The 16,845-nt window shown below is 26.8% G+C and overlaps 3 protein-coding genes across 6 annotated transcripts; 2 read left to right on the top strand and 1 right to left on the bottom strand.

Moving 5' to 3' along the window:
- The first annotated feature begins 42 nt into the window (after window positions 1-42).
- LOC114132392 (DNL-type zinc finger protein-like) lies at window positions 43-694 on the top strand. The gene has a single exon (XM_027997845.2). It carries the CDS (start codon window positions 112-114, stop codon window positions 547-549), a length of 438 nt encoding a protein of 145 aa, XP_027853646.2. The 5' UTR covers window positions 43-111; the 3' UTR covers window positions 550-694.
- On the bottom strand, window positions 578-7,145 carry LOC114132389 (enolase-phosphatase E1-like). The gene is made up of 4 exons (XM_027997840.2): window positions 6,562-7,145; window positions 6,295-6,472; window positions 2,952-3,745; window positions 578-1,222 (listed from the first exon to the last, which is right to left on the bottom strand). The coding sequence occupies exons 2-4, from the start codon at window positions 6,413-6,415 to the stop codon at window positions 731-733; spliced, it is 1,407 nt and encodes a 468-aa protein (XP_027853641.2). The 5' UTR covers window positions 6,416-6,472; window positions 6,562-7,145; the 3' UTR covers window positions 578-730.
- On the top strand, window positions 4,418-16,845 carry LOC114132391 (uncharacterized). 4 transcript variants are annotated; one of them, XM_027997844.2, is made up of 6 exons: window positions 4,418-4,555; window positions 8,856-8,893; window positions 12,604-12,685; window positions 12,778-13,094; window positions 14,539-14,795; window positions 16,142-16,845. In XM_027997844.2, the coding sequence occupies exons 3-6, from the start codon at window positions 12,622-12,624 to the stop codon at window positions 16,716-16,718; spliced, it is 1,215 nt and encodes a 404-aa protein (XP_027853645.2). In that variant the 5' UTR covers window positions 4,418-4,555; window positions 8,856-8,893; window positions 12,604-12,621; the 3' UTR covers window positions 16,719-16,845. The 4 variants fall into 4 exon arrangements, with proteins under 4 accessions (XP_027853645.2, XP_050060657.1, XP_050060656.1 ...); XM_050204699.1 differs by lacking the exon at window positions 4,418-4,555 and adding an exon at window positions 8,330-8,348; XM_050204700.1 differs by lacking the exon at window positions 8,856-8,893 and having other exon boundaries at window positions 4,453-4,555.

The raw sequence follows: 16,845 nt of genomic DNA, 5'->3' as shown, positions 1-16,845 counted from the left end.
CTATCAATAACATGTGATAACGTCTATGGACAAATAATGTGATAAGATATTATTATTTATTTAGTTGTCCCGTTCTTGTAACTTCCAGTGAAATATATAATCGCGAAAATCATGATTCGTTCCAATTTTTGTCGATTAACTTCTTTATTAAAGAATAAAAGTGCTTTGAATATAATTAAAAACACTGCTCAAAATTCATCAAGGATTACTATTCGCACTCCATCAGCTTACCAAATTCGTTGTCATGCATCATTGCCGTCTGTACAAAATAACTGTGAAAAACAACCTGAAAATGAACCTACTGGTAAAATGCAAATAAATTTTACTTGTACAGTGTGTAACACCAAGAACAGTCGAAGATTCTCAAAACTTTCTTATGAAAAAGGAATAGTGATTGTGGAATGCGATGGGTGCCGTAACAACCATTTAATAGCTGATAACTTAGGATGGTTTCCGGATACAGGATGTAAAAATATTGAAGAAATACTATCTTCCAAAGGTGAAAAGGTCAAACGAATAAATGGATGTTGGGAATTAAGTTCAAAATGATGAGAACATATATTAAAATAAAACAAACTTGTAAATAATAAATATGTTATGTAATCTTATACTCAAATGTAAACATATTAAATGATATTAAAAATGTAATCTTTAAAAAAAAAAAAAAAATAAATAAAAACCTTTCAATATTTAATGAACACTTTGTAAATAGTTTCTCTATTATAAATAATTATTTTTTAGACTTTGCTTTTGTTTTACGCTTTGCAATGGTTTTGATTTCTTTTTTAGCAGACTCCGGAGTGTGTGGAAGATCATCAGCAATATCTTCAGATTCGAGGTTTATCTCTTGCTCAGCAGGCGGACTTTTCTGCAGTACTTCTTCATCCAAGTCCTCAACTTTGGCTTTACGACCACCCCGTTTAGGTGCTTTAACTTCTTTAACATTGTCATCCTTTTTCTCAACATCAGTTTGTTTAAATTTGCGCTCACGTTTGGGCTTTGTTTCTGGAGTTTTATTAGAATCATCAGACTCATTTATTTCACTGGACTCTTCGGATTTTTCTGGTGACTTGATATTTTTTTTAGTCTTGGGTAAATTTTTTAGTGTTTTTTCTATATCTTTTTCACTATTTTGTTTAGCTATCACTTTTGGGGCTGCTCGGCTTCTACTTGAAGGTTTAGGTAACTTTTCTACCTTATCTTCTTCATCTTGACCAAGTTCCTATAAATCCAAATCAATTATGAATATGTTACAATTAATAGACATTTATATGAAATTATATACATGGAGTATCGTGAATATAAGAGAATTTTACATTTGAATGTGTCAGATCATTGTTTTACGTTGTGTGTATAATTATATAAATAATTTTAAAGATATTAATTTTAATTTTATAATAATAAGTGAATTTAAAAAAAAAACATTATGCCATCTACCAATATTTATTAACAAAACAAACATATACTATAATTAAAATAAAAAAGATATGCAATGGTAAATCAAAAGAAATTTTTAAAAGATTGTAGAAAATGAGATTTAGAAGGATTGCCTTATAAAGATTATTAATATTAAGATCATATTTTTGAGATAAACTAAAAAAGGGTAGCAAACATTTCACACAAAATAAAATTTACTTTTTAAACAAAATTTAAATACCTTACTACAAATTATGTTATAGTTTCATCAAAATATAATTTTAAATTCCAATAGATGACAGGTATATTCAATTTAAAGACAGATTTATTCATAAGATGGTATATAATATGTGTTCGCATAATTTGGAGGGCTTGTGTATGCTTAGCAACTCCCAAATTGTTTCATATTAATTTAAATTTTAATAGTAACAAGTATACATAAGATAACATCACGAAAAACAAAATATTGGGATTCCAGTAATTCCAGTTTTCAAATAGAACATTTCATTGATTCGATAACTGGTACCAAAACTCAAGATGCATAGGAGAAAATATCAAAAACGAATATATTACACCAAGAAAAGCTGCTGATACATTAGAATCTCGATTTAAAAAAATAAGAAGGTGGTGGTTTGTACAACCACCTACAGAAAATTTGATTACATCATTCCTAAGACATCTAAGTAATATACATAAATGAGTACATACATTACCTATGAATACTAAAAAGATCACTAACAGTTTAATCAAAATGTACCAATCTACCATCAATCATACAGATGGTCCTTGTCATTCAAATAATTTTTTGTAAACTGATATTAATTGTTTATTATGTCTAATTGAGATTGATCAGACTGAATCAAATTAAGTTTGAATACCTAAAATTTATAAAATTTTAATGTTGATTATTCAAAATTTAAATTAACAATATTGAAATATGGTCTAATCGATTTCCATATGACATATTTAAGTATTCAACGTTTTCAGAAGCGTTCGCACATTATTAGATCCATTTCATGGGATTGGTTAATATTTATTCAAATGAATATATTATTATACTAATAATTGCCATGGTTTTGATGTGTGCAATGTGTATGTAGGAGGTTCCACTACTTTTCAGACATACACATTAATTATCACTTATTTAATACAGAAACATTTAAAAATCCATATGCATGAACTCACAAAATTGTCAATATTTAACTCCTTAAAAATTAACTATTTATAATCTTCTAATGAAAAAATTGATGAACTAGAATAACATTTCTAGATAGTACATTAAACCAACATAAAGTTACAGAAATTATGGTAAATAGCATATTAACCTATGAGAACCAATAAAATCATATATTTTTATACGAGAAATTTAGGTATGTTAGTAGATCATATGTAACAGTACCCATAGTTTATATTAATTAATATAATCAAATTTATAATTCAAAATTTCACCTCTCAAATGATAAAAGATATTTCCTTTAGTATTCTCTATAAAATATATACTCAAAAGTATGTTTTATTAAAATAATTTATCTTACATCTATTTTGGCCTTTCTAATGCCTCGTTTAGATTTTGGTTTTTCTTGAATACCATTTAAAACCAATTCAACATCATTTTCTTCTGCTATAACAACATCTTCTTCTGTTGTAACAACATTTTCTTTTTCATCACTTAATACTTTTTTAGTATTCTTTTTCCCCTTAGAATTTTTTTCTACGATCTTTGTATCATCATCTTTTGTTTCTATTACTACAGGTTGATCTTCTTTTTTCATTCCTTTTTTTGACTTTTTTAGTACATTATCTTCCGAAACAATAGCAGCTTTTGTTGATTTACCAGTGGCTTTATTTTTTTTTGGTATTTTTTCTACTGGATAACTTGAAATTTCAGATGTTATTATGTCCACACTAGCGGCTCTCCGATTTCGTTTCGGTAGTTCGTTTAATGGAGAAACAGATTTTTGAGATTCTGGTAAATTTTTATCAACTGGTCTTTTACGGCTTTTGCTTATGACTTTTTCTTCTACCTTTAATGTCTGCCTATCTTCACTAACAGCCCTTTTCCTAGTTCTTACAGCTCTTGAATCTTCTTCAACTGTTTGTTTTTTAGATTTAAGTTTTGATTTAGTTTTCTTCTTTTGAACAGGTTTTTTAATTGATTCAACTTCATCTATAACAACATCCAATTCAGATTCAGACTCAGTTGCTTTTTGCTGAAAATCAGGGATTTCTTCTAAAACCACTGTAACATTCATATCTGTATTATTTTCTGTAATAGATGTCTTAACATCTATTTCATCCCTTTGAATCACATCATCTTCAACCATAACATCTGTAATAATTTCAAATAAATATTTAAGGAGTATATAGAATAATTTTATTTATTTAAACATAGTTTACATAACCAAAATAATCAAATACAAATGACTTGGTAATTAATATAATTTTTCTAAAAGATAAGAATTAAAAACAACTACACTATAATATCATCCCGAAAAACACATAACTGTTATTTCCTTTAATTAAAGTTAAATAAATGTAACACTTTTTATAATTGTTATAATTATAGAGTAAAATTAAAATATTTTAGGTTAAAATTATTTAACATAATAATATATCCTACAGTAAAATAAAGCAAATACAACAAATTTATTATAATAGTAAGATTAAAATTAGTTAATTGAAAATTTTAAATCAGATATTTAAGAACAGTTTTATATTTTATAGTCAGCAAGTATAAGTTAATATTTTTAAACAGATATTTTTATTTATTTGAATAAATAGTTAAGGTACACAATCAATAGCAATTATCTTAAAAATGGGGACAAGGACTAATAATCCCCTCTATTTATCCAGATATACAAATATTAATCATAATACTGCCTTAAGTTTTAAAATGTAAATTACATCATCGAAATATACTAACATATCAAATATTTAATAGAAATATATATTATAAGAAACTGGTATTTAAAATAAGACCTTCAAGCTTTATGTATAAAAATATATTTAAATAAGGGAGATGGACAGTTCTTTTACACAGTGCATTGAATCTTGTCTAATGATTAACAATTAAAATAATACAATAATATAGAAAACACTCAAGAGTACAGGTTATAATTCTTGAACATATTATAAACAGGTCAGTAAATCTATTTTAAATATTGTGACATTTGGAAATTTTTTTTTTCTTAAACAATTAACTTTAAAATTAATTACTTAAATTGAATGTTAAGGATTTGTTGAGTTTTGAATTAGCTATAAGTTCTACTATTAGTTGTAAAATGTAAAGAATTTTTTTTTTAATATTGATAGTTAATAGTAGATCTGGAAGATCAGTTTGTAAAATTAATTTTTGGTTTATACTTTATTCAGAATTTAACTGTACCCTGATAATTAACTTGTGTATAGGGACATACCTAACTTCATTACATAGGTAGTAACGGGTAGTAAACACACAAATTGTGGACTCTGACAAACAAGCACTACCCAACCACCACAAACAAAAATAGGTCTCTGCACAAGTAGTTTTTTATTTTAAATAGGTAGAGCAGGTATAGTTTTTTTTTTAATTTATGTTAATAGAATTATATGAATTTAAAATGAAGTAATTTAAATCTTACATATAAAAGAACTCGAAGTCTACAAAAATCCATTTAGGTACATAGTTATAATTTAATTAAGGTTTTTGAAGTATTAATTTTTGTTTTGGGTTTTGTAAATTATATTATTTCGTATTATAATTAATAATAGAAAATCATCATTAATTGTGAAATTTTTGAAATTGGCAAAATACTTATGTAATAAATATTAACAAATAAAATATAATTGAATTATTTACCTAAATAATGTGCTAAATATATAACAATAAAATAAGTTACCTTAGAAACCTATCAATAAAACCAAAATGGTGTATTTTTAGTAGGTACTTGCAATGGAAATGAAGTATTAGTAGACACAGTTAAATAGATTGGCACAGGGTGTAACTTGTTATATTTATTTCTATCCAATTTGTAGGTATTTATACATGTTTGAGAATTTGTTTATTTTTATATTTTATAGATTATGAAAATACATTAATACTTAGTAATTATTTACAAGAATATAAATATCTTTTAACTAATATTAGGTATGTCCATATTAGATTATTAGAATAATTTATAAATTAGGTGAGTACTTTACTTTAAAATGAATTACCATAATTAAACATAAATAATAAAAATGTAACTGTGATATACCTGAAACTTGTGATAATAATGGCTTTATAATGTATCAGTCAGTTATAAATAGTATCTATTATAATTCTGTTTTGAACTCAGGATATTGTGTTTTATTAAATGTCGTGGAAGTTTGGTGTATTTTGACTTTCAGTGTAATGACATAAGAGAATGTACCTATGAATGTACCTACTAGAATATAATATAATATACATAAAAACAGAAAATAAAAGGGATTTCTTATATTAAATATAATATTTTTCTTCAACATACATGTCATTATATTTAACAAAGTGCCCGCTCAACATTACAAACCATTATGACATGAAATAGAATCATATTCTACTGGTAATATGGTATAATAGCAAACTATGAACACGGGGGTAGTGAGTTGAAATAACTGTTTATGCCAAAAATTAAAATAAAAACATAGAGCATTGAAATACCCTCGTCCCTCAGTAACCATGGACGTTCTCACGGGAGGGGGGATGGATTATGGGGTATAGATCCCCCCCAAGGTTCTTTATTTTCTTACATATAATTAATGATACACATTTTGACTACTTTTGGTTACCCCAACGGCTTATCATGTAACCATTTTTTTCATCCCCGTCCATTAAAAAATCCTGAGAACGCCTCTGTCAGTAACGATGATCTCTTTTACCTTTTATAACGGGCCGTCTGACAGTGATGTGCGCCATATCCTCCTCCTCAATGATGACTGGCGGCACATCTTCGACGGTTGATTTAGCTGGCTTCTGAGCGGCTTTCCTCTTTGGCCCCATGATAATTGGTGATGAAGTATCGAGTGGGAAGTTCGACGGAGCGGAGTGCGCACTTAACTGTGATGGACATAAGACAAAACAAAAAGTGAAAGAAAGGCACGTAACACGTACAGGCGCAGACTGCCGACAAATGTTTGATTAAATACCTTCCAAGACGAAAAATCGATCGTAGTCGGTTCACCGCGAACACGAGGGACTTGGCTGACGGCTAGATGGTCTCTGAACGGGACTGCAATAACACGCGGCGTGGCTGGCTGAGAAACTGAAAAGTAATAACGGCCGGACAAATGTCGCCTGTCAAGCGAGTTTTAATCAACACGAATCCTTTCAACAACAAGGACAACTGAGAACAGAAGCCAATTTGGACGGCGTGTTCGAAAGTGGCGATCGATGAATGCCGGACGAACGGTGCGGATGGCTTGTACGCCGTCGGAATCGGAAGTTCGGAATTGGAGCGAACCGCCGTGATACAACAAATTTTCGTGGTGTATTCTTACAGAGCTGCCACAACCCCGATAGTCGAACCGGTACGGACGTGTCGCGCTTGAGTGTGAGCGCGGGAAACGAGTTAAAATTTACAAAACGGATCGATACAACGTAATATTATTACTGAGTAGAATAATCGCAAACCGAAAATCGTCAATCTACGTTCGAAATAATATTATTATCCCACGAGTTGTACGATTATTCGCTTTTTATCGTGCCGTTAGGTTACGAGTCACGACAACGATAGTGTCGATATCACTGCGATATTTTTACCGCTAACGGTCAACCTGCAAGCGTTGCGTACGCGTTCTCGTTGAACGTTATTGTTTCCAGTGACGTTATAAATAGAAATGTCGTTTTTTTTCGTCACGCCGCCGCCCGCCACGCCGATGAAATAAAATGTCGCTCTATCTCGGGCACGCGTTCTTATCGCCCGCGCGAGAAGTAATTTCTGCCTCTGGTTATCAAATCCCGCGGAATTTTCGATTAATCGCGATTTCAACGAAAACTCCTCTTATTTTTTAAACTCGACCGGGTTTACAGCTATATAATACATATTATTAGGAAGGCATCAAGGTAATCTATTAAAATAGAATATAATAGCTATAATTATTATTAATAATATATAACCATAAATAGTAATAATGGTAAAAACTACGAGAGTACTAATTCCAAAACCCATTTAGGGTGCCCTACCCTAAATTATGCCCAGGTTATTCGTGACCACAACAAAATAAATATTATTAGTTTATCGTGTACGTAAAATATCGTGTTTGTTGGAATAAGTCTGCACACTGCACTGATGTTTGTACTATAGCACTGTTGTAAGTACCTACTACTATAGTTATATAATTATATTATGTATTGTATTTTATCGCCGTGATTTTATTTCGATCAAGTGTAACATTTGTGTCATTCGATGGGTTAGATTGTATTTCTCATCTAGCAAGGGATAAACGTTTTCAAAATTTTAATCGTTTGAAAAAAGATGCTTTAAGACTTTAAGAGTCATTTATAAATAAGTTATTTTTCTCATAAAGGTATTTCCTATTTCTGTGTAAAAATGATATTATTACACATTTACTCGGCACTTGAATACCTACTTGATTTTGACTGATGTACGTCTTGTTTTGGTTGCATGATAGAAATATTAAATTATTTTATAGTTATATTCGTTCTCAATTATACGCAGTGTACCACACATAACTACATAAGTAGGTACTATGAACAAATTTATAATATATTGTTGAGAATCCTTGACTATCATTAGATAAACACGGGAATTATTTGTATAATAATAGTATAAGCAATATAGCGATATCATTTTTTAGCGACATCCGTTGACGGACTATGTTACAGTTATGGTTGTTACCTACGTAGAAGTCAGTCCGCAGTCGTGCTATTGTTTGGAAAATAATTCATCAAGATAATATTAATACTTTAATAGGTACTGTGTACTAATAAATCATTTTAATAATTTATCAACTTCGATGTAATATAATACAGCAAAATATCACATATCATTATTATTATAGTTTATTTTTAATAAATAATACCTATTGGCTATTATCTGTATTTTAAAGTATGTTAAAACTTTTTTTAGATTTATAGCATATCACATAAAAGTTATTTCATTTAGATTTATATAATAAATTTATAATACATAACTTAAAAACAGGTACCTACCTATTGAATAATGAAGAAAGTGATTAGATTTGTTTATGTAATCCCCACTTTATAATATTGTATATTTATATTACCTACTGTCTACTTCAATAATTTACCTGCATTTAAATGACCCATTGGCCATTACTGTCATTACAGCCACTAGACAGACATACAATATACATTATACTGTAAACACTATATTATGTCTATAGATCACCTTTAACTTATATTTACTGATTTTACTTTTATTATTATTAAACATTTGATCGAATTTTCTAATTTTTAGTGGCCAAAACATATTTTTGAAGTTTTACGATCTTAAAGGTAAGCTTTTCAAAATTGAAACATGTACAATTTAATTTAATCACAACTGAGTAAGTACGTATTAATAAAATAATAATAATAATAATTAGAGAATATTGTAATTTTAATTTATCTTTAAGTTGTAGATAACCTAATAATATTATTAGTGGGTACTGGGTAGTGAGTATATTATTATAAAGTAAAAAATTATATGATTATTCATTTTTATTAATTATTATTTATTAACGATTATAATTAGGTACATATTAAAACTACGTATACCTACATAGTATGGAATAAATTAATAACCATAAAAATAATCTGAGGATGGTCAAGGGAGAGGAACTAGGAAGTCCCCCTTGATATTAATTCATAGTGGGGGTAACAAAACAATATTGTTTTATGATTTATCCACTTTTATCTCTTATGTATTGTTTATTACAACACACTTTTCTAAGCATTATGGTTGAGCTTTAATATTATTTGTCTGTGTACTGTGTAGGTACATATTATGTAATTAAAGAAATTCAAATATTTATACTGTATATAATATATATTATAGATACTAACTCTTAAAATTTATCCCATTAATCATTACTCATTATAATAATATAAATAGTAAGTAACTACTAACTTGACACATTTTCACTAATTTTACAACTCTTTATAATTTCAGAATTTCTTTACATTTTATCATTGATTATAAATAATCAATGATATTAGGTATTATAATGTTTACATATTGCATGATACATGTAGGTATACACTATACATTTAATATTGATTTATAATTTGAGGGGTAAAATGGTGCCACCTGTTCATTCCTCTTTATATTTTTTTAGACACCATAAAAGCATTTATATATTTTGCTTCTTTTAATCTTTTCCCAAATAAAACCAACTCAAAACTATGCTAATGGTAATAATCACAGAATAGAATAATAACTAATGAAAATATTAGTATTTTTTATTAATAATCTTAAGCATTTGAATTTTTTCAATGTATACCCTTGCTAATTTAGAAACATAAAAAAAAGTTTTTTTATTGTAATTGGTAAGATTGATTATTTTGTAAAATATTTTTACTAAATTTTTATTATACCCAGTGTCTTTTAGTATTATTATTTAAAATAAAAACACTAATTACCTACATTGATTTCACTAGGTTTTTATGCTAGCTGAATAATGTTTACCCCTAATACCTAAATACCTACCTAAATATCTAATGCTCAAAATTATTTATTAATAAAAAATTTAACTTATTTATTAATATAATATAAACACAAATTTTAATTTCCATTTATTATTACCCTAGGTAATATATTAGGTATATTAGGGTATTTTAAGTAACTATTAAGCTATAACTAAGATAGGTAATTCAATATTAATTATTAAAAATGTTATTACACAAAAGTATCAAAATTATATTGTATATATGAAATTGAGAATGATTAGATGTTGTTTATTTTATATTTTTCTATTATCCAAATACAATTATATTTCTTTATAGGTAAGTCTAAGTCAGTGGTTTTCAAACTGGGTGCCGCGAGTATCCACTTCGCAGTTTTTCATAAATTACCGATTACATTGAATTGTGATATAAGAAAATAAATTAATAATATGTTCAAAACAATTTTGTTCATCTAAAAAAAGGTCAGTGTGCTGTGAAAATTTTTTGAAGAGTACGGCGTGTCGTGTATAATAAAAGTTTGAAAACCACTGGTCTAAGTATTATTTTTATAGGTAGGTACAGCCAATTTATCGTCATAAGTGGTAGGAGTATATATATCATGATATTTTGACCAGGTCAATTTGTAGACCTTAATATTTATTGATAATTTTTTAAAGCATAATCTATATTTACTAGCTTTAATTGAAAAATCATACATAAATTGTAGATTAGATATTATAATTAGCTACCGATTTGATTTACCTACCATCCTATAAACTTATACAGCTTATGATGAATTATGGTGAAGATAGGGAGTTATGATTACATAAAATTAAATTGTAATGTACAATACTACAAATCAAAAAAATCGAGATAAATTAAATTAATAATTACAATAAAATAATTTTAAAAAACAATATTTTTGAGAAAAATTGTAAAGATAAATAAAAGACGTATTATAAATAACACAACAAATTTTATTAAATGAATCATTATATAATGTGACAATTTAATAAATAATTACGTTTAATAACTTAGTATGGGTCTAATATCAGTAATATCTATATTTATTAGTAGTTATTAGTTTATTACTTATTAATGTGTATTATTTTTACTTATTAAGTTATTTTACCATTAAATATTTTTATAATAATTTATTTGTTTATTAATTGTTTTATTTTATTAATTTTTGGTTTTTTTGGCTATTTATTTACAACATATTTTAATTAGCCTACAGCTTTGAGTTTAGAAGTACCCGTACCTTTGACTTTAATAGATTCAACAAGTTGCTTAATAGTTTGTAATGATGACATTACTCGGTTTTCCATAATCATTTTTAAAGTTTTTTAAGGCTCATTATTTTTGGGTTTATACAATTATCAGTTTTTATCTACTCGTACCTATATTATCTTTATTATGTAGAGCAGATAAAATATAATGTGTTAACGAAAATGCCTAGATATATAACAGATACAATATACTTCGATTAAGCTATTTATCACAATTTTATATTCTAGTTAATAGTGTTAATACCTAAGACTTATAAAACATTGAGTATTAGAAAAATGTTTAGTGAAAAAATCGAGTTGTCAACTTTTTAGTTGTTTAAGTTCGAGTTATGCGACTCGACTTTATTTATCATAATTATTAAGAAGAAGACATTGTCGTATCCACATCTGTTGTATCTACTAACTGACATAACATGATGGCTAATTTTAAATTCAAAATAATCCATTTTGCTTTATTACTTTTCTCATACTGAATACTTTTTAATATTTTAATTTAAAAAAATGAAAATCTACCTTAAAATTAATATTATATTAAAAAAATCCTTCATTGAACTTCTGAATAATATTTTTATACATATAAAAGACAGAGAAATACACTCCTCGGGTTTAGTCATGACGCACTCTTAGTATAAGTTATTATTTATCATATACCTAACTATTAAATAATTTTAGGTAGGTACTAGTTATTTTATTAGTATTTAATTAATGGTCATTTCACGTTATCGTAATTTTACATGTAGTAAATAAAAAGTTAACCTGTGGGTTGATGAATATATTTAATAGATTACTAAACATACATATTAACAATCTTTTTATTAATTAATATATTATATCTATGTAACGCCATGTCATTAATATACACAAATAAATAGTATAGCTCATAATTTTTACTAATGTGTAATTTTTTTTTTTTGTTTTACTTAAGAAATATCAATAGACATTATATCTGATAAATATAATGTAGGTATTAGTTATATACTTCCTGTATATAGCTATATTACTTAAAATTCATTAGGTAGTAAAATTACGAGTAATAATACTAATAACTCATAATACTTATTAAAAAAATTAACATAACATCATCAGCACATCATAATTTGTCAATAGTATAATATTAGCTAGCTGTCTCGTATAATCAAAATAAAGTTTAAAATGATATATAATGTATAGCATTATAGAATATATACTATATAGAGGTATATATGTATATACTAATTATTAGCTAACACAGTAACACACGTTAAAATGTTAATTATTTTTATTTTATTGCAGAATTAAAAAATCATCAATATGCAGAGGGTATATTGCATGGTATTTGTGTTGATCATGTGTATTTCATTTGCATTTGCTGCAGGTAAATTTATCTGGTTTAAAATCAATTAGGTGTATAAACTGCCTAGCCGTGAAAATCGTACATAAATATTTACAAACATTTTCACTTTTCAGACAATTTATCAAAGAATTGGTCGTCTGACGATGACACATTACCGGAAGTGCTACCAAAAAAGATGCGTGACAAAAGTGATGACGAGATTCAAAAAGCTGTTTTTCAAGCATATGAAAATCAACTCAAAGTGATTTCTGAATACAATGGACATATGTTGGATCCAGAATCTCCTTACGGATTCTTCAAAGACGAAATGCCAATTTCGAATGCGAGGACTTCTAATCCACAATCTGATCTTATATTTTATAATAATGCCATTAGAGGGTTTATTGGGCATAATAAAAACAGTATTATCATTAAATGGGTCCCGAATCAGGTAATTTACTATTGGCTTTTTAATTTGTTAGTCGATAAACTGAAATTGTCAATTGAATACGAATAAAACAGTTAAACTGAAAAGTTCTTGAACTAAATAAATATGTTATAATATTAAATAGTTTTAAAGATAAACGAATTTAATTACATTAAGTCCTTTTCTAAAGTTATACACTCGTTATACCGCTGGTTTTCGTTCAAATGCTCCGAAAAACTTTTTTTTTAACTGGCTTTAACTGCTCTGTACACGATCTTTGAATCGCTGAAATATAGTAAAAAGAGTAACCTTTCATCTTTAGCTCAAGCTTTGGAAATAGAAAATCAATTCGAGTGAGTATAGGGCGAATGAGATAGAACAGTGATCTGATTTTCAGCGTAAAACGTTTTAAAAGTGTTGCTGTGTAAGCTAGAGTATGTTCATGCAAGAGAGTATACTGCAACTGCGCAGATGGTGGTATTCAGGTCGGATTCGACGAATACGAATAACGCGATGTATCAGATGTTTCATTACTTACAATTAAAACTTAGCATTAATCGTTTATATATTTGAAATAAATTCACAGTGAATCAGGCCAAAAAATGTAGTTAGGAAATTTTTTAGATATATTGTGTACATATAATTAATATAAAATGCTTGTCTGAAATACTCAAATACTTAAAATATCTATGTGGATAGTCGATACATGCTACGTGTTTTTTTGATTCACTTAAATTATTATTAATAAGATAAGAATCAGTATAGGTATGTTGTTACATTTTGCCCTTAAATTATTAGTTTATCATTGTATAAACATTAAACTATAAATAAAATCAAATAATATATAGTTATTAGATAAAAAATATATCTTTATAGGAAATAGTATCACTTTTTTATTCCCACAGTCTAACTAACAACTTTATAAAAGGCATCAATTATAAGACTTAACTACAAATATTATAGTATATTTTGAAAAATTTTGATCTCATGACTTTCAAGATTGAAGTAAAAAAATTAGTATTTATCTAATTTCGCAACAATTATAGTTGTAAATAATAAATATACCTATACTTGAATAATTATGTATAAGTAGATACATACAAGTACTTGCATGTTATAACTTATAAGCGTAAATATTAAAAATAAAATAAATATTAGTTTTCAATAAAACTTAATTTTTCTTAAAGTATAATTCTTTATTTCATTTCAAATTGATTTTGAATAAGTACAAAAAAAAAATAATCAGAAGAAAAAATAGGCTCTTCTTTTTATATTTTAGGCATATCGGCTAAATTTATAAAAATATTATATAATTATTTTACTATTTATAATCCATAATAATAGACCATATTATTTTCTTCATAAATAACATAAAAATATTTCAAAAATTTATTATGAAATAAGATTAAAAAAGTGGAAGTATAAAATATTTATTACGATTTTTCTAGTATTTTATACTTTTTTTTAGGTCGTTACAGAACTAGGATGGAAAGAAATGAGCGTGAGAGGAAGATACACTTTTATAAATTCAACGTATTTTGATCAAGGAAAGTATCATGTTCAATTACAAGATTTAAAGTATCTTGCTAGTACTACGCTTTCAGAAAATACCGAATCGTATCCATCAACAGTACCAAAATCTAGCATTTCATACAAAAGTGTTAAGGTTTCATTCACAGGAGGTTTACCAGAAGTATTAAAGATTAGTGATTCTTCTAATGTCAAGTGAGTTTAAAATATATATTTAATAAGCAATACAAATATACTATTTTCTATATACCTAAACACTAAACATTATATACTATAATACAGGACACGGATAGTATATTTGAATTCTATATTAAAAAACAAATTTATTTTGCTTTTTTATTAATTTAACAAAATGTTGATCGGTTTAAACTATAAAATATATTTTTCAATTAAATACATTGTTTATACAAATGTATTTAAATATAGGTATAAGTTGTATATATGCTATTAAGTAATTATAGTTAAATTTAGGATTTTGTAAAAATTGTAAAATTATTGTTTTCTATCAATCTAACAATATTTTATGTCAGCTATTAATTTAATTTATAGTACGCACAAAAAATACACGATATTTAATTAAATTTAACAAATAATAAAATAAAATTCAAATAATTGTTTTTAATTTTTTAATGTTTTTTACATTTACTACAATTTATTAATATACTTCGAGGGGAGCGAAGAGTATAATATTGGTGTGTTTTTAACCAGTTTTTGTATAATATCACATATAAATCTTTAAATTTTAATCTACTGTATTCTATACTAATTATAGATCATTATATGTATGTATTGAATTTAAACAATACAATTAAATTAAAAAATCTATAAATTATTTAATAGAACTACATAATACCAACTCTAGTAACTGTATATACAGACTAATATATATAGACTGTAGATTAGTAGTAAATATTAAATTAAATTAAATTTGAATTAATTAATATTGTTTTTAAATATAATATTTATCAATAATCAATATATAATTTAAAGAACTGCAGTTACGGTCGTGTGCTTATATAATACCAATACATAAGTATGTTGTACATACTTAATAGTAAAAATACTACTTCCATTTCGTTGCTAAAAAATAAAGAATATTTCCTCATTATATAATTATATAATAATTACAAAGTAATCTTCTGCCCATGCAGACTTGTTGACTTGATATTTCTTAAGCGGATTTTAAATTTTCAACTTCTGGTATTTCGATGTATTGATGTAACAATCTCGCAAAGAGATTTCATTATTACATTATGGAAAAGATTCGCTGTAGTTTGTACGTAATACTATTATGCGTATATGTCTATCATCTAAAATCTACAATAAACACTGTTAGGTATCTTATATAATATACGCTGTATAGTTAAAAATGTATAAAATATGCAACAGCGTGCATGATATGACTATATAGTATAATTTATGTTAAAATGTATACATTCATTTGATTATAAATATTTATTTATTTCAAACAAAGATTTATAATTTATCAATTTTTAAAATATATTTATTATTTGTGTAAATTTTTTAATTTATTATAACAGGCACTTCATTGAAGACATCGTTTTCCAACAAGTAGCCGATCGCGTAGTTAGAGACACGCACAACAACATCACTGTGGCCATACGTCAGGTCATCAAACCGTACATCATATTCAAAAACGACACCGACCCAAACTTCCCCGGTACAAACGGAAAACTCCCTAGTGGTAGTGTAGGGTATACTATCAGCAACACAGTGATTAGTGGCTTCGCTAATGCAGAACACAAATTGAAAAAGATCACCACGAAAATGGCCACCAACATTGTTACAGCTGATTTACGTATAACGATCCATAGCTTAGACGGTAAATTTGACTTTAAACTCGAGGAGAGTAAGCCTACTATCGGAAAAGCAACGTTCGCTGTCAGCAGAATCGATGTCAATGTTTCGTTCAACATGCTTAAGCCTGTCGAATGCAAAGCTGAGGTCGTAGTGAACCAGCCGAATGTTAAATATGGTACAAAGCTGTCAGCTGACATTGAAAAAACATTAACCAACGCGTTTATCGACAATGTAAAAATCCAATTGAACACAAATATTTGCAAGGCTTTGGGCCAGATGATTAAGCCTGGAAAATAAAAAACCCATTTTATTATCCATGATCCGTCCCAAAGCTTATTTTAGTTGTAAACTATTTATAGTTTTTGAATTGTACGGTTAGGATAAATACTAAACATATTAAACTGCAAGTATAAATATTTTAAAA

Source organism: Aphis gossypii, chromosome 3, assembly GCF_020184175.1.
Source record: "Aphis gossypii isolate Hap1 chromosome 3, ASM2018417v2, whole genome shotgun sequence".
Classification (NCBI taxonomy): domain Eukaryota; kingdom Metazoa; phylum Arthropoda; class Insecta; order Hemiptera; family Aphididae; genus Aphis; species Aphis gossypii.
This window is presented reverse-complemented; position numbering and strand designations above follow the sequence as displayed.

Excerpts from the sequence above, each read along its gene's own strand:
- LOC114132392 (XM_027997845.2), top strand. The coding sequence starts at position 112 with ATGATTCGTTCCAATTTTTGTCGATTAACTTCTTTATTAAAGAATAAA.
- LOC114132389 (XM_027997840.2), bottom strand. The coding sequence starts at position 6,415 with ATGGGGCCAAAGAGGAAAGCCGCTCAGAAGCCAGCTAAATCAACCGTC. Across the intron at positions 3,746-6,294 it reads CAGACGGCCCGTTATAAAAG|ATGTTATGGTTGAAGATGAT; the intron begins GTAAAAGAGATC and ends AAATTATTACAG. Across the intron at positions 1,223-2,951 it reads TTAGAAAGGCCAAAATAGAT|GAACTTGGTCAAGATGAAGA; the intron begins GTAAGATAAATT and ends TTGGATTTATAG.
- LOC114132391 (XM_027997844.2), top strand. The coding sequence starts at position 12,622 with ATGCAGAGGGTATATTGCATGGTATTTGTGTTGATCATGTGTATTTCA. Across the intron at positions 12,686-12,777 it reads TTCATTTGCATTTGCTGCAG|ACAATTTATCAAAGAATTGG; the intron begins GTAAATTTATCT and ends TTCACTTTTCAG. Across the intron at positions 13,095-14,538 it reads TTAAATGGGTCCCGAATCAG|GTCGTTACAGAACTAGGATG; the intron begins GTAATTTACTAT and ends ACTTTTTTTTAG.